This window comes from Plectropomus leopardus, chromosome 4 (genome assembly GCF_026936395.1).
Source record: "Plectropomus leopardus strain MGB_pleo_1.0 chromosome 4, ASM2693639v1, whole genome shotgun sequence".
Taxonomy (NCBI): Eukaryota; Metazoa; Chordata; class Actinopteri; order Perciformes; family Serranidae; genus Plectropomus; species Plectropomus leopardus.
This window is the reverse complement of record NC_142179.1, coordinates 27905463-27928722: the sequence shown is the minus strand read 5'-3', so window position 1 is coordinate 27928722 and position 23260 is coordinate 27905463. Positions and strand designations below refer to the sequence as shown.

At 40.1% G+C, this 23260-nt stretch overlaps 2 protein-coding genes across 8 annotated transcripts in view; both read right to left on the bottom strand.

Moving 5' to 3' along the window:
- The window catches only part of gapvd1 (GTPase activating protein and VPS9 domains 1), a 34460-nt gene extending 29627 nt beyond the window's left edge, over nucleotides 1-4833 (bottom strand). For all 7 annotated transcript variants that reach the window (XM_088076995.1, XM_088076996.1, XM_088076998.1 and 4 more), the window contains exon 1: nucleotides 4685-4833. The gene's annotated coding sequence lies outside the window, so the exon portion shown is untranslated. The remainder of the gene's footprint in view (nucleotides 1-4684) is intronic.
- A 3644-nt stretch (nucleotides 4834-8477) lies between these two features.
- unm_hu7912 (un-named hu7912) lies at nucleotides 8478-16744 on the bottom strand. Its single transcript, XM_042488286.2, has 2 exons — nucleotides 16492-16744; nucleotides 8478-13127 (listed from the first exon to the last, which is right to left on the bottom strand). Exon 2 carries the CDS (start codon nucleotides 13073-13075, stop codon nucleotides 9866-9868), a length of 3210 nt encoding a protein of 1069 aa, XP_042344220.2. The 5' UTR covers nucleotides 13076-13127; nucleotides 16492-16744; the 3' UTR covers nucleotides 8478-9865.
- Nucleotides 16745-23260: the final 6516 nt, after the last annotated feature.

Here is a 23260-nt window from a genome sequence, read left to right as displayed (position 1 = left end):
CCTGTGGGGCCCGCAGAGGTGGGTGTATAAACAGATATGACAATACACTGAATCACTGCTGTAATAATAGAAAACATGTCTTCATAGGAGAAGTTAGAAATACTAAGAAATACTTTATATTAATCGACACTTACGAATGTCCTCATAGCTGCTTACAGCTTCATTATAGTCTAGGCATAGATAGTCTTGTCAGTAGTTGAGTTATAGTGCTTACTAATACTGAATAGGGGCTTAAAGTGTGACCTCAACATGTAATAGTTGTGGCTTAATCTGAAAATGTGTATATCTGCTTTAACGGTGATAAAGGTATGCAGTGAGTGGTGAATGGCGGCGACATGAGTTAGTTTTCAACTAAATAACGATTATTTTCATTATTGAGTAACCTGCATATTATTTTCTTAATTAATCGACTAGTGTTTAGTCTGTAAAATGTCAAATATTAGTGAAAAATCCTTATCACAGTGTGCACCGCCCAAGGTCCTCAAACCGCTTTAGTTCTGACCAATATTCCAAAAACCAAGAAAACATTATGTGTACCACCATAGATCTCTATAAAAACAGGTACATTTTTACATTTGAGAGACTGAAAATAGTAAATGTTCAGCATTTTTCCTTCAAAAATAACTGAAACAATGAATCAACTATTATTAAAGGAGTTGCTGGTACTGGACTGCTTGAAAAATTACAAAAGTGAGCTGTGCTAAAACTAACTGCTAAAATCTACATTCAGGACCTTACTAGATTAAAAGATATGGACAGTACAAAAGGCAAGCAACGAAGGTGCTTTCTTTATCTTCCGTTTCCATTTTACATGTGAATGAGCCGACAGGTAACAGGCTTACGAGTACCCTCAGGGTGCACTTCCACGTATACACTACTCATGTTCTTGAATAAGCACATTCCTCACATACTTGGGAAGGAAGCGAAAAAAACAACTACGCTAATAAGTGGCCAGTAGAGGGGTTAACTGCCATTTGTCATGGCCTCCTTTGCCCGTCAGCTCCAACACAATTCACTGCATAAAGCCACCTGGTGAGTCAGCCATGGAGAGTACTGAGGAACTCTAAAGCAGAAGAGAAACCAAACAACAGACATTGTGAGGGAAGGCATAATCTGCAGCCTTCAGAGTTGTGTGAGAGCAATCGTAGCCGTGGCTGGCCATTGAATACTGTTACCATGAGAGACAAGTGGACCTACCATTCAATCATAGCATCAGTTTAAGCACAATAATATAACAACAAGGTAGCATAAAAGGCAAGAGAAGGGCAATGACAAAACAGATGATTTTAAAATACCACAGCAAGTCCAATCACGTATGTTATCTAATGACAAAGTTTAAAAGCTCAAAAATATTTTTAAAATGCGAAGTGCAAAACAACACCTCTTTATGAAGTAAATATCACAGCACCAGAGTAAAGGTGTTTGGAACACAGCCCACTCCTCCCACACACACATACAGACCGACCAATGGAACAAAGTGCTTTTTATAGATATTCAAAGGATTTCACTTTCTACAAAAAGGTATTTGTGTTTCTAAGCCAACATCCTCTTCACACTTCCCTTTCAGATAACTCCTTACACTGCTCAGCAAGCAGGTACCGTAGACCAAGAAGCCCACATGAGGTTTAAGAGTGACCTTTCTCACCATTTGGGGAGGCTACTGAATCTCATTGCTTCTAGAGTACTGTCTGAGAAGAAAGAGTACTAATCCTTCAAAAACAGTCAACAAATTAAAACTGACATGGAGTATTTGGACTGATTCTTAGAGTTGGTCACTCTTGCACTGTCACCAGCCAGATTCATCATGTGAGTCTGGGGAGCCAAGAAGCACCTTCTGGCCACAGTGCCCAACTCCCTGAATACCACTGCCCAAAACGATGTTTGATCATGTCTGCAGGCTCTGACACAAGAAGCTGTCTGATAGCACAAAGAAAGACAAAGTAATACACATCATAAACTGTGTCCTAATTCAGCTACAGAGTTCATGTTGATACACCAAATACAGTGCGATGGGCCAATAAGACCTGTTTCATGTGGCTTCTCCATATTCAGTTGAGAAAACAATGTTTAAGCTGGATTTCCTAAACAAACTCCACTGTATGATGCTTGGATATACGGTTAATCACAGGGCGTTGTATGGAAGATTTATGAATAAACAGTATTTATCATTAACATGAATCACTGTTTATCACTCGTTCGTCAGGTGCTGAAGTTACATGTTACGGCTTGCAGTGTGGACTCGGGTATCATGGGACTTATCCCAGTATACTATTAGGGGCTGTCACTTTATCTGTTGTCCTGAAGGCAACTTCCTACTGTTGGAAGCTTTTGATTTCACCAGCTGATAAGGAGCACCACACTGCACTGTTAGTTTTGGTCTCAGTCGGGATAGACCCCCTCAATTGGGCAAGTGGGGCAAGTAAAGCCGAGCTTTACGGTCCTCTGGCGGACCCATGAAGATGGGTCGAACCATTTGTTGTTGCCCAAGACATTCACTTACATTATGGAGGAAAAAGGCTTCAAAGACATGATAAAACATTGGATTTGCAGTGTGCAGTATGAATACACAGGCATTTTGCCCAGAACAAAATCCTTAAAATGTACAGCAGCTGTCATGACAAAGTGAAGCAAACAGCACATACACAGATACACACACACACACACACACACCACCAGCTCTGTAGTTCACTATCATCTTTAATACACCAAATTGCAGTCATCTCCTTCCCTGACTACAGGTTCTTAGCAATGGTATTGAGTTTAATAATACATTGGGACATGATCTAAAGAAGAAGTTATTTTAACATATATAAACCAAGGATCGGGTAAACACCTATACATGAAAGGAGGCAGATCACAGTATTGCAATGTATAAATTAAGTAGTAGTATAGAAACTTCACCAATCAAACAATATTTGCATTAAATCGTTTTTGTACCCAGATCTAAAAAAAAGACTATTTGTATGTGTGTAGCTCACAGCCAATCAGCACAAGGGTTCATCAATGTAATGTAACGTGTGACTGGCCGACAACTGCGGCAGCTACAACCCATACAGTCTGTGGTGTGGTAAAGAGCTTGTAGTTCAGATTGGTGAGATGCCACCAAAAACAGTTGAAAGTATGGCTTTACTACTTGCCTGTGGCATCTGATGGCATTTTCCACAACTGAATGCTTGCATTTACGTGATGGGTATCGAAGGAAGAGGAAAAAAGGATTAAATAAACTCTCCAATTGTATCAATATCACATTTTTTTAATGACCGTCATTGTTGCCAGTTATCTGCAAAGTGTTCAGTACTGTGCATTTCAGTTGGAAAAATTACGCCCATTTCAAAGTAATGCAGGAGCCTAGGAAATATAAATCCAGTAACAAAGCAACAAGTATGTGATCCCACGGTCACACTTGAACTTAAAAGTCATTCCAATCTCAAACCATAAAGTAAATTGACCCCATTTCCAGGCAATCTGTACTTATCACTGTAGGAGAAGAAAGTCCTGTTGACTGAGCCTCAATGAGCGCTGATTAAGCTTTAATCATACAACGGAGTGAATTTAAAAAAACAACTTCTGAAGCTATAATGTAAACTCATGAATTGCTGTGCAATGTGGCATTTGGCACAGTGTAAAATATGTTAGTCCTTTTGAGGCGAGTGGATACAGAGCTAGGATCATTCTGCATCAGCACACTGTGACACCAGTTATTGTCATTGTAATGACCATATATTTGCGTTGTTATGAGGCCTAATCATTAGTTTCCAGCATTTATCAACTTCAAGTCACAATTCAACAGAGTCTTCAGGTCTTTCACATATTTCACCTGGCAAACGCCAAAAACACAAACATTTACCACTTTATGATATAAAACAGAAAACCGGCAAAAGTGGTAAATCATTAAATGGCATTTTAATCTAATAAAAAGACTTGACTCATGTTTGTCTCTGACAAACCGCTGCAATAATATTGGACAAAATGTGGAGTTGAGTACCTCTATGTTATGAAGAGATAATGGTAACATCCAGTGTTTAAACATTAATGATGTTAAATGGAAGTACGCTATTATATCTCACGGCCTAACAAGCCGTAACCCTACAAACACTTAGTGGTTGTGTTGTTAACCAGACATTCCCATCACAAGTTAAATGGATGGGTGTGGACACATCTGACACAAAAAAGCTGTCACATTTTCATGTCTGGCGTTAAGTTGCAAGTTTACATTGTCCTTGATTTGATGTTGTGCTAGGCAACCGAGATTTAACGAACAAATCGAGATGTGTTGGGATAAATAAACGCCTCTTACAGCTTTCTAGGTTACCTCGTATTAGATTACCATGAGACGAGCTGAAAAACATATCAAATAAACCACGTAACTATCGTTAGGTCAGCTAAAGGCTATGGAGGAAACTGACACAACCCAAGACATCCAGGTGTTAGCTAACGTTAAAAGGTACCAGTCAAGACGGACTTGTGTTTGCAGTGATTTGAGCACAGATAACAAGCTGGTGAGCAGGCTAACCTAGTAGCAGCCTGCTAACGTTAACCAAGTTAAACTCGGCTAACGTTTGCTAGTAAAGCAGGGTGAGCTAACGATAAGCTAGTTAGCTGCGTTAGCTTAGCTTTAGATTGCAAGCTCCTCAATGACCAAATGTGATCAACAAAACATGCTATCATGAACTCAGCAACTTACCAATCGTAATTAAAGTGTAGTGGTTGGTCGCCTTTTCTCTAATCACAGCCGATCATACGATTTCTCGAGTCAGAGGGATTGTTTGTTGGCGGTTAGCCGTCTCACACTGGCTTCTGCAGGAGCGAACAGTGCTGTCATTTGCTGTCATCACGAGGAGACCTGCGCAACACGCATGCGCAAAGGCTTGTTAAAGGAAGCTTTCCCACTATGAAAAAAAAACCAAGGCCTGCACCCTGAACATCATATTATATTTGTAATAAAGGCCAAGACTTTGGTGTAATGTCTTCCAAATCTTACAGCAATTTTAGATGAAAACTGCATACTATAATCCAATCTTTTGTAGGCTATAGCTAACATGTACCACATATTGTATATATTCTTATTGTTATTCTTACCTAGTATATCTCTGTTGTTCATTGTAACATTGAACACATATTTATATTTTTAGCTCACATACTAGTTTTATGCACTGTGTTGTTGCATAAGGCAGTGTTTTAGGCTATATTTTACACACCTTACGCACATTACGCACTCAGCACATAATCCATATTATGATTCAAATATTAACATACTAGTGCTAATTGTCTACTACTGTATTTCTTTACATTTATATTTTTATACACTTTAATTTTTACATATTATGCTTTTTGTGTACTACTGTATGTCTATTGTTACATTTCTATTTTTTTATACTTGTGCTGGTACTTACTTCTACTTGCTTTAATTCTCAATGTTTCCATAAGAGCATCTGAAAGAGTTTCAAATATTTGTTACTTTTATCATTATAATAATAGGTTATATCTTTTATGGTAAAATAATGAGTGATGTTACAGTCATAACATGAGAACTTAAATTAGACAAAAAGATGTTATGATATTTTACTCTGAAAAAAAGGATCATTTGCCTGCCCACAGAAAGAAAAACTATTTGCATTTACATATCTAGAAATTACTGGATAGATTGTATGCAATATTTTGAAATTAACTTATTTGACTTTGTTAGGAATACAAAATTTATAAGGTAAAAGCCATGTTCTTTGCCAATTAATACCTTCCAAATGTGAGTTCCAGAAAAAAATCTCTCTTGGGGAGACTTTTAACTCTTTATATAGCCTAGGCTATATCTCTGATTCACCGCTGTTTTAACCAGTTAATTTGGCCCACATTAATGGTCGGTAGTTACTAGTGCACTGGAATAAACATGTGTTAAAGGGCTCTGGTAGTTATCAAACGTTACTGTAGATTGTAAGTAACAGACGGCTGTGTTCTGGAGGCCTGCAGTTTGTCCCTCTGGAGTTACCGTATGACAAGAAAAAAAGTTGTTGGAGAAACCGCCACTATTTTCGGGCTCATGTACCTGTGGGAGTTTTTCTTAAGGAAAATAAAAGGGCGGCAGTTGCTGTTGGAGATTTCACGTCTTCCGGCCCGTTTATTGTTTTGTTAATTATCCAGTTAGGCGCTCGGTTACATTGGTGACAGCGGTGCTCTTCAACAAGCCGCTCTGAGGACTTTTCCGCGGACGTGTGGAGACGTTACCGGCGCTGTTGTTTTTAGCTTAGCTGCCTCAGTATAGCTAGCTAGCTATTTGAAAGATGGTCGCCCGGCAGGGACTCGACCTGCCCCCTCTCCCTTCGCTGGTGACAAGAGCCAGAGTTTCACCACCTGGGTGAGGCAACAGGAGGAGACTGCAGCGGTGAACTGGTGAGGATTTACAGCTGTGATGATATACAGTACAACAGCACTCCCTCTTGTGTGACATTGCTTTTATATAACAGCTCAACTTACTGTCATTGACTATTTAACAGTAATAAGCACCAACAGATTCTGATTTGCTTTTTCATCTAATCATTTTTTGGCTCCACCAACACATAGTAAATAGTTCAGTTCAGCAACCGCTGGAAGTGACAGCTGTGATGATATACAGTACAATGGCACTCCCTCTGTTTGTATAAATAAAGCTGGCCTAATATGGCCACATTGCAACTCTGTTACTGTACTCTGCTGGATTTAGCTGCTGCAGAAAACAACAGGAGAGGATCAAGCTAAAGGTTCACATTTTTAAGTCTGCCTTAAATCGGCCTTCAGGTACTCATAACGACATTTATTTTACTGTGCTAGCTGTAAACATTCCCCCTGTTCATACTGGTGGCACAGAGATCCCTTAAAACTCACCAATGTAGGCTATATCAATGCGAGACAAGATCTAAGTCCTTGTTCCATGCAAACAGATTTTAAAAATTATTTAATTATGAGTTAGACATTTCTAGTGTGCATCATCCAGACTTTTTAGTCTTGAGTCTTTTTTGTCCAGAATTCCCCCTTTGTATTATTATCCCTCCACCACAAATCGATGAGGAAACACTGTCTGGGGAAAAGCAGAAAGGGAATTTTACAATTAACAGACTAACTTTGGAATAGGCTTTCTTGATTGACAAACTCCATCTGCTGAAACTTCTAATTAACTTCAGATAAACGTTAATTTAATTGTCTATATGTGGAAACCTTGTTTTAAACACAGACTTGAACATTTGTGAACCTATACTTTAAAGCTTAAGCATATGCATAAGTATAACAATTGCATTAGGATACAAAAAACTTATATGAATTTAGACTTTACAGATAAATCACATCAATGTGTTCAATGATTGGTTAATTATGTTAATTTAGCATATACATATGCAGGTAATGGATTAATGCAAACACCAATACTGTAAACACAGACCTGTCAATAACTGAATAGATTGGAACACATGTTGTTCTTAGTGTCTAGATCTAAAAGTCAAGCAGGACATTTACCTGAACTTTATTCCCTAACATTATATTGCAGCACAATAACACTGGAAAAACAATAAGCCATCACATTTTTCATTTTTATGAAAAATTTCCATTAAGGACAAAAGTATGCCTTTATAAGGGCTGTTAATATGTTCTAAATGAATAAAGACAAATGCTGAAGCAACCAATAATGTGGTTATACTGTACATGCACTGATAAATAACAATAATACTAATAAATAACAATTCATAACCTATGTATATAACTATACATCTGCACAACGTGTTCCAATCCAAACAAATATGGACATGATCAGTGCTGTTAAAAAATGTTTTAAAAAAAGAAAAGAAAGAAAGCAAGAAGTAATGCATGCATTTTTCCACTAGGTGGGAGTCTTATAGCATAGAATAAAGTCACTTAGGACAATCCTTGAGCAAGCTACTTGTTACAGTAATGCAAATTCAACATATTAAAGCACACTCACAGGGAAAAAACGATGAGAGGATCTCCAAGCATCAGCTAGTTAGAAACTCTATTCAGTTTCTTAACAGATAGGACAATAAACTGGGATATGGAGTGATGCTGTTTGGAGCCCATGGCTAAACTTGCACTATTAAGCAGCAAGTCATATTTTGACAGACACCAAGTCTTCATCTGAGTGATTTTACTAAAGTGTAAGTCATTATAACAGTGTGCTCCATACCACATCTCTTCATACCCTAGATGATCCCGACCGGGCGAGAGTTACCCCCCCACCCCCCAAAAAAACATTTTTTTCTTGTTGTGAACTCTTATATTAATGCTGACAGACTGTCGTTAACAATATATTCAGACAGATCATCAGATGACCATCATAATAATGATTCTTGATCTATAAAACTTGAAAGATTTCGATCTACTGGCATTTGGTGTTCTAGTTTTTGCACTTAATTAATTTCTATGTCTTTACTGTTTTCCTTAACCCTGCAAATGCCTACTATACTACTCTGGAAGAGAGATACAAAACCACAAGGTCAATCATTAAATTCCATTTATTATATATTTATATATGGGTTATAAACATCACAAAATAGAAAGTCGAGGAAGGTCTTGCACAAAGATATATGTAATCAAGTAAAAGAGCAACCTTAGATTAGTCAACAATGGCAATGGAAGCAGGCATATCGTCACATCTGGGTTCAGTGCTGCAGCTGTGTTAGGAACATTCGTATTTTATAATTTATGTTTTAGTGCAAACAAACTCTTTGCAGCTCTTGGCTCCAGGAAATTATTATTTATCAATAATAAAATAGGATTTTACAATATAGATGTTAAGGTTGCTCTTTTATTGCATATTGTTTAAGAACATACTGTGGTATTAGTTACAATAAGGTCTCAAGGTCATGATGTTCAAATGAAATAATATTCAATATATAATATACCTCTTACATTTCTAAGCATCAAATGGTATCTCATTAACATAATAAATTTAATTATAAGCAATATCAATATTAAAATACCTGAATATAAATAACATGCTTTGAGCAAAATAATTGTTCATTTACAATGGTAGTTCAAACAACCTATGTTAAGAGCTTTCAAGCCTTAGAAATAGCTAAACCTATACATTGCTTTGTGTCAAATGCATTTTTTTTTCGACTGAAGGCCACTTTCAAACAAAGCAATTTTTACAAGAATGACATCAAGTCTTATCACAAGATGATTTAAATTCCAACTAAAATTCTTCATGAAGTGGGAAACAAATGGGTGGTTTGATTGTACTTCTTTGTCTATCAAACACTAATTAATATAGCAATAATAATAAAAAAAAAAAAAAAGAACCCACACGACTACAGTATACTTAGGAAATAATACTTAAGTACTAATAAACTGTTGTAATATTACAACCACCGTAACAAGGTATAATATAAATTTCTGATATAACATTTGTTGGAAAAATCAATAGTGGATGAATGTTACAATATGAGACCCAGCTGTGCCTACTATCATGTGGTGGCAATGGGATGTGTACTTCATAAATATTGTGTGCTTCATACATTGTCTTCAGAAACTGCACAGATCATACATTTCACATCTTAAATACCTGGATAACTGGGTTTGTGCCTAGTCTACATGCAGGCTATTAACTCTTCTGAGTGCAACAGGATCAAAACAAGCCAAAAACAACATAGGACAACCTTTAAAAGTGCGTGTGTATATACTATATGTGTGTGCATCTTAGTGTGTGAGTGTTTGTGTGTGTTTGGCGACAGAAGAGAGAAATAAGAGAGAGAGAGAGAGAGACAGAAAGAGAGATTGGTCACATATATACACACATACAATGTTCAGTTTGCTAAACCACACCATGTATTAACAGTATGTACATTTAGTGTAGCTGACATCATTATCGTTACTATTTAGTGCTGTACTATATAATATCATCCAAGAGATGAGGGGTACCTACCCAGTCCAGTGTTCTTGGCTCGGACGCAGCCATGATCATGCACATAAACTGTTTCCCTGTTCTCTTATCTATTGGGTAAATTGTAGTGGGAGTGAACCTTTTGTTGCTCTCCACAAACTCACACAGCTGATTATAGATTTTGGGGTACTCGTGACGAAGGAAGACTCCCCTGGTCCTGAGCTCACGCTGGATATTGACAAAGCATACCTCTCTGGCTTTCCTTCCCTCCTCCCCCTCCTTGTCAATGTCTGGAGTGCCTGGAGGTGGAGTGAGGATGAGAGTTTCCATTTCACTATCCTTCCTGAGTACCTTTTTGTCAGGGCTTGAGGAGGCCAAGGACACCTTTGCATATTTTCGCACTGTTGGGGCTTGGACCCTTGGGGACGGTCTGTTAGGCACTAGTTCACCAACAGCTACAGATACATTCAGAAGGAAACATTCATTGGGGTCGTACTCGTTACCTGCATGCTGCAGTTCCTTGCAGTATTCGCCTAGGTTGTCCTTGAAGCCATCCAGCTCTCTGAGAGATAAGTATGTGGGAGACATAAGGAGGCTCTCTAGTCCAACTTGGAGGAAGTTGTCAGCTGTCTCCGGATTAGCGAAACCCAGAAAGAGAACACCTCTCCCCCTAGAGAGGTAGCCAGCTTTAGCAACGCGAGAGAAGGCTTTGTGGATCTCTGAATTCTCTCTGCAGAACTTCAGTGTGTGTCGACACACACTGTTCACACGGCCGTACAGACAGGTCTCTTTGTGGATCTCCCAGTCATCCCTGCGACAGTTTCGTGAGCAGTAAAATGTGTAGCAACTGTGACATGATTTGAAGTACAAGCAGGCTTTGAACATACTCTCAATCCGGTTGCATTTCTTGTTAGCGCACACCATGGTGTCATCTTCATCTGTGCTGTGGTCTGGAGAACATTCCTCTGCACTTCTTTGTAAAGCATCACAGCCACTATCAGGGTCTTTGAATGTGTCAGGGCTTGATTTAGACGATGGGAGCTGTGTGTTCAGACATCCTAAGTTTTCAAGTCCAGAAGATCCCCTGTCTTTGTCATCATCCTCAGTAATAAGTTGTTTCAGCTGGTCTAAAAGGTCTTCACTTGACTTTCTGCTGATTGGTGGCTTGTAATCAACAACCAAATCAGCTAAGAGTTCATCCAGTTGCTCTAGACTCTGCTGGAGGGAGAAGTTGTTGTGTTTTCTCTCTTTGGTTATGTCTGGTGTATTTTGTGGCTGCTTATGATGCATTTCTTTTGGAGATGGTGTCTTTTCCCCATCCAACGTATCCCAGCTGACAGAGTGCACATCACGCCGCTTGCTGTTGCCTGCACATATGTCATTGTCTGTTATGGTGATCTCAGGAGTTACAAACCAGTGTCCACTCTTGGTAGTCCTCCATGGATTGCTTGAGCTCCTCTCTAATGAGGTTTCAGACAGTGAAAGGGCGGCGTAGCGCCTTGGTGAACTTGAGAGGTTAAGTATAACAGGTTGAGATGTAACATCAGTGGATGCTGCTTGCTTTGCTTGGTAAAACAGGTTCTCATAGCTTCGTCCACGAGGTACTGATTGCTGTCTGTCATGCCGTGGATATAGAATATTGTCCCAAGACTTGGAGTGGTTTCTGACCTCTGCTCCTAGTCTACTCGACTCCACAAAGCTGTGAGTAAACCATGGAGGTATACTGGGGTCTTGCCTTACTTGTGGTGGCGTGTGCTGAGAGGACTGGTTAGAGTAACCAGATATACTTGAGCGATACCAGTCATCTGAAAAGGCCTGTGACATTCGAGGGCGTCGTCGACCCTCTGTATGGTATGGCCTTGGTGGGTAGTACTGCTCCTCCGGAGAGCATGGTTTGGAATAAAACAACCGTGAGTTACTCATATGGTATGGATTAAACCGGCTGTCCTCTCCATAGTAAGATCTAGACAGTGGAGTTGTAGAAAAGTATGATCCTGCCTCACTGGTGGAGTAAGGCCTACTATAAACAGAGTGTGCTGGCTCTCTGTTGGTATAGTTGTCTGTGTAATACGACCTGACAGGAAGGGTGTGTACCCATCGGGTCCTTGGGTCATACTGACTAGTCATTGTACTACCATGGCTGGTTAGACTGGACCGGTCATCCTGAAAGTACGCTCTAGAATAAGGATGGACTGGATACCGAACAGGATCCTCTGTATAGAAGAACTTGGTTGGTATGTTAGGATTAGAGTAAGCTCTTTGTTCTTGACTAAGATATGGTGCTGTTGGTGATGGCATTCTGTGCATGTCCAAATGCTGGTATGAGATAGGAGACATGCTGGTGGTATAGTGGTATCCTTGTCTAAAATCTCCACTGTAGCATTCACTTGGAGTTGGCGTTGGTGAGGAGACAATCTGTCGAGGTACATACAAACCTCTACTGCTACTGGCCTGGGAATATCTCTGCCAAAGATGCTCAGTCCGTACATTGGGCACCTGCCGAGATGTGTGCTGCAGTACAGCAGCATCTGGTTTAATGTCCACCCGGCACCTGACATGAGGGGTTATGGCTGGTTTATCGGGTTTATCCCCCTCAAAACAGTCTGAGACATAGAGTGGAGCCTGAGGCTGCAGTTTGATAGGATGCACCTCATTCAAAAAAGCCCTGTTTGAGGGGTAGGATTCCCGCTGTGTTTCTGAGGTCCTCAAGGTGTCTGATCCAACCTGAGGCGCATCCCTCCCCTTCCTGGCTCCTGGAGGAGACACTGAGATTGGCACAGGAGTAAGGGTGGACTTTACTCTTGGAGCACTTCTAGATCTTGTTCTCTTTTTAGAGTCTGACCATGTTAGATGGCTGGTTTTGTCCTGGGTGGTTTGCTGCTGAAACTGCCTGGTGTTGAAAAGATCTGGAGATGAAAAGCGAAGGTGCCCTGGCTGATCGAGTCCATTCCACATTAGATCTTTGTTTAATGTCTGATGCTCAGCCCTCTTATAAGGGTACTCCATTGAGGAAGAGAAGGACTGCGGGTCATCCAGTGACTCAATGAAGTCAAAGCTACGGCAGTGTCTTTTGTTGATGATTTCTGGTTTGTCGATCATTTTCAAGTCACACTGCTGCGAGGAGTGAAGGGAAATAGAGTGGTTGGTGATGGGATTGAGAGTAAAGTCCTGATATAGAGTCGACGCCAGTATATCAGGAGGATGCGTTCGTGTCATCTTAAAGGAACCTCGGTGCTCTCCATTCAGTGTGATTCAAGATCAACACAGCCTATGGAAAAAAAGAGAGAGAAAAAAACAAATGCACTTCAATGCAATTTAAATGTACAGATGTGAAGTGAATGACACAAAGTTTTTTTAAATAGCTGTATTTAAAAACATCTATAACACTGAATCAGATGTAAGTGAAACTGAAAAGCAACCTGACTACATGATACAGAGACCCGTGATAATAACTGTGTAGAAATTAACAGATGCTCTTTTACCAACCTAGTTAATTTTATGCCAGCAGCCACAATACAACTTTGTATGTGAGCAACATGACAATAATTCATTATTTTTAAAAAATCTGAGACTATTCATATATTTGAAGGGGCAGTTTGCATGTAATCAAACTACAAAAACGGACATCATGAATTTTAATTAGACTGAAGACACTGTATACTAAAACTGGGTATTTACATGATCCTGCAATGCTAACTTGGAGGGTTATTATTATTTACAGGAAAATGCAAAACATAACTTGCTTGACATTAAACCAAATCGCTGGTATATGTATCTCAAATTTTATGTAAAAAAAACAACACACAGCTATAGACAATAATATCAAGGTTACTTTAGAGATTTTCTTCTTAGAATGTAATCTCAGAAAATTATTTTTTATTTATTTTTTATTATATTAGCATATTAATTGGATGCATTACTCCAGCATGTCTTGGTTTTACCATTAAATCTTGTAACCTTCAAGCAATTTCAGTACACATTAGAGACCTCACAATGTAAAACAAAACGACAATGAAAAGTTAGTTTGCGTTTCAGTAAGTGGCTATCCTTGTTTGGAAAAAAAAAACATGCAGCGCAACAAACCATTTCTGTTTACTGCTGTTTTAATTATTCACATCTTATAAATAAATAATATACATACAGCTGCTGTCAATCTCTGCATGAACATCCAGAGTAATTTTTTTAAGACCTTTGAACATTTCCATGTACAAAACGATTCGGTCTCAACAATGGATTTATGTGTCACACACACACACATGGGCTTCCTTGTTGGCACCCACCCACGAGCTAACCCTGAGTTACCATCTGTTCATCGTGATGAGAGAGGACTGACCAGCCATCTCCCTGTCATGTCTCCACAACACACCTAAATATCACGTCCTTTCACACATGACCAACCGCGACAGACAAACCAGCGCTGTTACCCACTGCTTTGCATGGTTCCTTAAAAATTTTTTTTGTTTCAAAAACAAATTGTGGGATACCTGTGCATGCATTTTGCTGTTCTTAATAAAAAGAAACACGGCAGCTACAGTAGCATACAATGATGATTTTTTTAATTTAATGATGACTGTTTCTAGAGTTGCATGAATGGGTTCGAGAGGGTAAAACCATTGCAAATAAATAGTTTACCAGATGACATTGTTTTTGGCAAGATTGATCACCTACATTCAGGACAACACATTTTGCATATAGAATCGTCTTTTTCATATGTTTATCATTAGTTTTATCCAGTTACATGAACTTCTGTGTACTTTGTATTCATGTCATGGCTAGTTTTTCAGCTGCACAAGTACATTACTACAATACAGGTTACTCACTGTACTATTACCCAGTGTTCTATCACTATTGGGACTAATGGTCACTAATGGCTAATTGACAGCTGAATGTCATTATAATATGAATACTATCTAAGGCTAATTCTGGGTCATTTGTGCCAATATAGCAGTCATAAATTCATTATTAATATCCCATCAGTGACGAATGTGTAAATGATGATAGGATGGAGACTGAAGTTTAAACTCTGTCACTAAATAGGAAAGAAGTTCCTTAAATCCATCTTACCTCAGTCTTCCTATTAAATAGATGAGATGAGGTGTCAGCAAGATGGCAAGGGCCTTGATGAGACTTCATTTTATTGTAGAGCATTAAAAATGTCTAATAATGTGCAGGATGTGAAGAGTGAATATTCAGCGAGTAGTTCATCACAACCTATCTGTCTCTAACAGCTACCAAGCTTTAATACATCAGTGGATATGAACAGTAGCTCCCCATCAGGTTATATTAAATGATGTTTTTAAAGGAGATATTTCCGTTGCAAATTGTAAGCACTTTTCTTAATCATTTACTGGTAAAATTAACAATCGATTAATCGTTATTTAAAATATCATAAAAACTTTGCTCATTTCAAACAATACCAAATGTGTTTTTTTTGTCAGTCAGAACTCACAGCAAAATATTGCATATAATATGACAACATTGCACAACCTATCTATTGATCGATTATATTTCACATTTGATTAAATTCTTAACGGCTGATTAATTGATCATCAATTCATTGTTATCATATCTAGAAGGTATGAATGTGTTTGCAAGGATACTGTAAAAATGGTCTCGCAAAGCTGCTACAAATCCCAATAGGAACGATAAGAGAGATTAATAAAATATCAGACTTTATTATAGGTCGACAATAGGTTACCGACATCAATACTGACTGCCACCGACATGCTTTTAAGTCCCTGTGGAAATATTTGCCTTTTTCTAGCGTAAGGGGTCCAATTTATTAACAATCTAGGACAAGAAGGTGAGAAAAAAAACACCACATTTGTTTTTAAAATTAGAGGCCAGGACAAGAATTCTTTCCTCTGCTCATCTTCATAGTCTAAAGGCCTCAGGCTGTTCTTGAATAGAGGGACTACACTTTCTTGCACAAGTATAAAACCACATGCCACATACTGTCTCCATGGCTACAGCACACAGCAAAGAAACCATGAAACACTCCTCGAGGTGCACACCGAGGGCACAATTTCAGTGTGGATAAAAAAAATGGACTCACAATCAATATGAACTGCTTTAATATTGTCTGTGTGGGCAAAATCCATCTGTGACACACAAGTGCGACTTTGTATTGACTTAGTCAAAGGATGCACCAATGATGTTGCTGTTATTCACAGGGCCAAGGGCATTTTCCTGTGCTATTTTTTCCTGATGATGAGGTTCTGTATGCGGTCTTATATTAATTGGGCTCTTATTCATTTGCTGGTTTGTCACTAAACACAACTTCGCAGGATGTATTGTGCCATTATGCAAGCTTTTCCAGACAATAACAAATGTGATTCGTCTGAAACCTCCCCATGGGGCCATTCACCGAGGCACATTCAGCCTCGAAGCGTTACCAAATACTTGCTCTAACGCACTTCGACACCCCTTTTTATTTTGGTGCTGCGGCACGGACGGCCCTCCATCCTTTGTGGCTGACCTAATGCCTTTGCGCACGGAATGACATCATTTGCGGAGAAAGACATTAGGAAAAGCGGGTTCAAACCGGGACAGAGCCCGCCGGGGGAAAGGGGTTAGATGAGTTCGGCTAAGTTTGGAAATGAAAGATTGCGCGAGTGAATGAGGGGCCTTACCGTCTCGCCAGTGAGTAGATCGGATGCGGTGGACATGGTGAAGCGGCAGCCTGTTCTCTGCGAGGTGCAGCTTCACCCGCTACCGCACCTGCTGGGAGCCTCCCGGAGCCGAGCACTCGTCCTTCATGCTGCCTTTACATGTTGTCCACTTCACCCGAGCGATGCTCTCACACTGTGGCTTTGTGTGTGTATGTTTGTGTGTGATGGAGGGGAAGGAGGAGGTGTGTCTGAGGCTGCGCTTGTGCGCGTGTCTCTGGAGGCGTGGTTGTGCGTGTTTTTATGAGGAGGGGAGGGGAGGAGGGGTTGGGGGTGTTGGAGGAGGTTGGGGTGGGTGTTGAGTCTCGGAGCAGCAATGCGGTCCCTCCGTTCATCTCAGAACATGGAGCCCTGAGGACAACCGCACGGGCATTTCCGGGGGAACTGCCGGTCGTTTGGTCTTCCTGCAGTCCTGCAGTGTAAGGTGCTTTGTAATCAGCTTTCTTCATCATGAGGCGAAGCGATTCTGACATTTACATTTTTAGAAAGTTTGCAGACACACTAAAAAAAAACACTGCCTGCAGAATAGCCTCTCCTACACTTTACTGGTCACTTCTGGTCTTCCTCCTACACTGTTGCATTATACATGGTGATGAGAAAAATCAGCTTTGTGCCAATATACTGAAATTTAGTATTTCTGCAACAGGATTTTTTTTTTCATCCAGTTACCACTACAAAATATAATCTTGATGAACCGACCAATCATTAGTTCTGTAAAATGTAAAAAAAAAAAAAAAAAAAAATAGCTTTTATAATTCCCCATAGCCCAAACTGACATTAAAATGACTTGCTTTATTTGAGATAAAAGACTTTCATACATCAAAGCATCAAATCATTGCTCTAATGTGCAGTGGCACCCCCAGAAATTTTTCCTAAGAGTGGCCAGATGGGGCCACTAATCAGGTTGGCACACCAAATCCAAAAAGCCGTAACTGAATTTCAGGAATTCACTTTTGCTATTGAAGTATTTAGGCTAGTTGAAATCTATGTGAATGTGGAGAATTATTGAATTGTGTACTGATAAACTTTGGTTTCTTATTTTACAATTAATAGTAGTAATTATCTGATGTTCACAGACTAATACTGGTACAGTTAACATTTCAAATTCTGCAACAGTTCTGTTGTGAGTATCTATGCATGTGCTTGGCGACCATTTGTCCTTTAAATAGGCTGGTGGTCCTTTTTCTTAAAAAGACAAATAAAGCGCATTAATGGCAAACGACAAAGCATTCATGGGGAACAAGCCCTCTCAAGTTTAGGGGAGACATGTGGCTATAGAAACATAAACTGTGACATCACTCATTGGTTTGCTCCTGACATTATGGAGCCTCAAGTTAAGCATTTCGCCCATTGCCATTTTGGTTTTTTGGAGCCAGAAGTGACCATTCTTGTACGGGAGGGTGAAGCTGTGGATGAGTCGGGGGTGGATCTGACTCATAGACTGTGGGGACACCTTGCAGACAGCCTGTCACTCAAGTGGCCACCCTTAGATATGCAACTTTTGGCCTTAATAAAATGGAATCAAGTGAGATATAAATAGTTCTCCTCCGTACTGTTGTCATAAATGTTGAAGTCAGCTATAGAGACCAAAACTGTTTTTTTAACAGACTGTAAATGTGTTTATTTCTGCGGTTAAGTTGGGCATTTCAATTTTGGGGTCTATGGGGATTTACTCTGTTTTGAAGCCAGCCTCAAGTGGCTGTTTGATGAACTGCAGCTTGTTTGGCCTCTTCACATTGGATTCATTTTTCACCTCAGGGGTTTCTGATGGTATAGAACTTATTTTCATTTGGATATCTTGATGTGACAGTTTAAGGGAACTGTCAAGGGAACTGTGACATCAAGATATCCTTTGAAAATGGCAGTGCCCGTTGTTCCCTTGACAAAATTTATCCTAAATTTAGAGTTTTATTTAGCCCCCTTTCCTACAACTTATACCAACATGGTTGGTACCAGTGGGTCCCGCAGGCTGTTTGTTGCTACTTTTGCGTTAGCCACTGGTAGTGTGATAGTCTGTGTATCAAAACGTGACTGATGTGGTCTAGAGTTGCTCCTCTAATAATAGCCTAAAGTCTGGAGAACAACTCTTGTACCATACATTCAGATGTGCACCTAAAGAATTCCTCGTTTTCTTTAGAAATATCCCTTGAACTTTGTTGCAACATGAATTTGATACAACACATTGTTACAGTGGTTTGCAATCTTGCAAAATTATAAAATCAGCTACTTTATGTTTTCCTCGGCGTGCCCTGTGCCACACACATCTGCCCCGGAGTCTCACCTCACCACAGGCTTCTGCATTGTCTGAATTGATGATGGGGACAGCTGGCTGTGAGCCTCAGCCGGGAGCATGTGACTGCCGCTGGAAAACTGCTTACTGAAGCACTCTCACGCTAGATAGAAATCACTACGGACAAACTGTGCTGATGGGGCTGAAGATCGCAATGATATTTAGCTTTGACAGAGCTCATTTTGTTACAGGAAAGACAGCTTTAGACGTGCAGGCACACAGTAGATGATCACCAATTTTTCCATTATATACTCTCCTGCATCCTGGTACAGAACACCATAGCTAACCGAGACTCCATCTGTGACACACCACGTGTACGAGATATGATTCAGAATGACAGTACAGTGGATCTCACATTGTGCGGCATCCAGCATCCCTGAGAGTGGGATCTATCTGAGCATGTGTGACTCACCCTCTCCAACACAGTGCACTGGCATCAGTTTATGTCAGCTGTTGGTTAGCAGGCATAAGTGTCTGTCAGCTGGCTGCTAGCAGGTGTCTCAGGCACCTTGTAGGCTCTGTGGAGAGGAAATCAATGGCTCTCTGTTGATTAGAGTCCCCTCTGACAGGGATCAATCAGGATTATTCCACCACAAAGTAACAACATTAAAGCAGAACGCCGCTTCAGTCCGCCTCCACTGCTCCAACAAGCTTTCATGCTGCTCTGACATATCAGCCATAATGAGCCATAAGGAAGAATCTGGACGTTCTGCTTTGTTCTTACACTGCTCCGCGCTCATGCTGGCACAATAAACAACCTTCGATTCCCCAGCTGTCTCCAATTAACTCTATGTAAGATTAAGTGACTCCCTACAAACTTTCATTCTGATTTCTGTGCTCCCATTGGAGAGAATTACATAAGAGATGCAGGGATGCTCACACAGCCAGGCCCCATTGCTTACAAAGTCCTGCCCAAAATAGCCAGTGTGGCAGGCTGATACAAAGCAATGCTCAGCTTCGTTTTTTTTACTGTAATGATATGTCAGAGGAAACAGGGAAAACACATTAGACAGCGATGTTAAGGCAAACACATTTCAGCTGAACTGCTTCAAAAGGAGTCCCCAGGGAAGCTCGGGATGTTGTCCACGGTCTCTGCAGTGGTGAATATTTCACACAGCCAGAATTAGACCTCTTAGATGGACATATGTCTGTGTGTGGGTGGTTCCTTTATATCTTAGAGGACCTTTCCAAGCCTTGTGTAAAATATGTATGATTCAGTGGACTTCGAGGGAAGTGAAACGCAGCAGCAGTGAATGTGAAGACTCAGTGGGAGATGCACCCAGTCTTCCCTTAATTCCAAATGAACCCTGATTAAGTCCTAAACAAATTAAACCGCTCAGTCTTCTCCTTCCAACTTCCTTGCCCCAGACATGATTTACAGTTGTGGTGTTCACGTGTTTTTGTGAGGATTTGGATGCATCCAAGTGAAGTATTTTGATGCTCTTTTGGCTCAACGGGGAACCAAAGAATCCACGTTGGCATAGCTTCTTTTCCTGGTGGATCAGACTAGATTATATTCAGCGGATTTTTGGGCTTTTCTAGAGTGCACTTGAGTTACTAGAGACACTCTTACTAGTGCCCTCGTGTAGCTGATACAGTATGTTGTAAGCTAAAGGTGGCAAATGTTTGCAAATGCCTGAAGAAATCTTAAGGGATAGTTCTGTTTTTTTAAGTGTGGATGTATGGACTACTTATCTATATAGCCTACAGTATATTACATACAGTACATGTCAATCGGCATGACCCTAGTTTAGAGAAGCAGTTTGAACTCCGACATGGAAGCAAAGCAATCTACTGCCATGGAGTGGTCAGCAACAAAACATATTTTAAGTGTACGTGATAGTGAGAGTATTTTTTACTGCTTTACCCCAATGTCAAAAAATGGTTTTCAACTGGAAAATCAAGCCAATAAGTCACTCTCTTCAAAGGCAGAATCCATTGAGAAAAACAGTGATTTAACATCGCTGAACACAAGAGCTGCTGGTCTACCATTGCCTCAAACATTTAATTTGATTGTGTTAATATGTGACTTCGACATGTGAAAGTCAAACAATAACACATGCTAATGACTGATCAAAGCAGCAGTAGACCAGCAGTTCCTGTGTTCAGAAAAAAAGACCAATAAATCTACCTTATACCTTCTTCTTCTAAAATTAATCTTTTTCTAAATAGAGTCTGGTGGCTTTGATGAGAGCATGGATGGGGAACTGAGGCCGCTAACTGCTTTCCCATAGAAAGTGACTGTCTGACAGAAAGGTAAAGCAGTGAAATACTTTCAGTGTATATAGTGTATACTTAAACTGATATCAATTTTTTAAGGTGGGGCATTTTTTAGGTGGGTAAAATACATTTTATTGCTGACCCCCTTCCACAGCAGTACATTGCTTAGGTTCTGTGTCTGCTTCAGCCTGCTTTTCCAAACCTGGGGGGGGTGCCGACTGAATTCCTAATGTGTGTAATAAACTGACCATGAACAAGTGCCCCATACAATTCCTCTTTAAAAAATCCAAACGATCCCTTTAACCAAATGGGATCCTCTGCACCTTGAAACCTAAAAAATGGAATAGAATAAAATAAAACAGAATAACAATTTGAATGTGTTGTTTTCATGTTTTATTAGCTAACTATGTTTACTTTGGCTGCAGAAAAAAAGAACATTCCAATCCACTCCAAGTAACACTCATAAACAAATTCATGTACAAGCCAAACCATTTGGGAGCGGTATCCATGGTAACCCACACTGAGTAGGAGCAAAAGAGACTGAATTGATTTCAAAGGGAATGAAGTAAAGTGCTGATGGGAGTCTTCCATGGAGACCATAAAAATCTACGTCACGAGGATGAGACGAAGGGATGTGAAAATTGCTTATAAACCTCCAAACAATCTGCAAATGCGCCGCAGGAGGGATTGAGCATTGCAGCTTCGCATCAACCGCACGTTTAGAGGAAACGCACAGTGTCGACGTCTACTTCTGTCCCAGATTATCTAAAGCAAAGATTGACCATTTAAAGTAAACATAAGGTTTACCATAAGGAGAGCCCCCCTCTGGCAGCCTCATGGTGAAAATAAGACAGGAACAAAGACTGATGTGGGCATAATCTCAGATCCTCCTCTCAGTACATGTAGGTCAAAGTAAGAATAGTGTAGGTATTATTCACAGCTGCACTGAGCAAACACAAACTCCTCTGTCCTGGTCTCTGGAGCCACAGTAAGACGTCCCATGGCGAGTCTTAATTAAATCTTTACTACACACTTCTCTCTCATCCTTCATCATCTGCCATTTTGGCTAAGGAATCACGCAGTCATGTGTGCGAGTTTATTAAAGGGGAAACACATTTGGAACGAAGAGACGGGCCTCTCGGCGGGTGCAGTTTCTTTCCGAGGCCTCCTGATGGTGTGAATTATTTGTGGTTGTGCATTTGTCACTATGATATTGTTATGTAACCGCACAGAGACAGAATGCAGTTATATTACATTCTGAGAGTTTTGACAAATTCTCAAACTGTGATTGAGGTCAGCAGGACGTTTTATAATGCAGGGCTGTCATTAAGGTCCGGCTATTCAAAACTGGAGGGACAACAAATCTTTTGTGCCTCGGTTAGGAAGAATCAATGAGGTCCTTCTAAATATGGATATCTCTCGCTTTCCTTCCCGCAGCAGTACAATGCTAAGCAGTACTGAGTTGCACTAATTGTGCAAAGCTGCAGGCCATGTATAATAGCTGTAACAGCCACTGTTTCCCATTCAAAGCCTACTATCTTTTCTGGATAAAACAACTGAATTGTGGACTGCCTTTTATTTTTTCCTTCATAAATGCATGATTGAGAACACTTTTATTCTATTCAAGCACTTGAAATGAATGAAACAAATGTGACATGATCCTTGTGCCTGGTATTTTTCCCCACTCAAATCCTGTGCAATTTGCACATCCAACCATCAAATTAAATGTGCAAATCAGTTCTGACACTTAATGTATGTAATTACGCATTCTGGTTGGCAGTTGCAGCCATCCAGATGCACCTGTGCTCGCAGCTTCTCCGAGCTGTTTAAATGGGTCAGCTCTAGAAATATCCTGGCTCAGAGAAGAAGTCGTGAGGGCCCCTCCCGTAACAGAACAAGACCATTGCTGGCAATATCCTTGAATTCTTTGTTTGTGACCTGCAAAGTCATAGGAGTTGTATTAGGATGATTACACATCATCGCAAATGTATGACTGCAGTTGGAGAAAATCACATTTTTTTGTTTTCTTGTGAATGGATGGCGTAGTTTGCCAGATAGTGATAAACTCTGTCCAATAACAGCCTGCTGTCCTCTATCAAGATACTAAAGTCACTCCTTTGCTAGTGTGGGCTCAAAATGTGAGGTGGTATGTGTGAATAATGCTGACGTACGAATATTAGATGCCAAAAAAGTAGAGTGTAATCATCTTCCAGAACAAGTTCA

What these genes read in the sequence shown, in the direction of transcription:
- unm_hu7912 (XM_042488286.2), bottom strand. Translation starts at nt 13,075, where the DNA reads ATGACACGAACGCATCCTCCTGATATACTGGCGTCGACTCTATATCAG.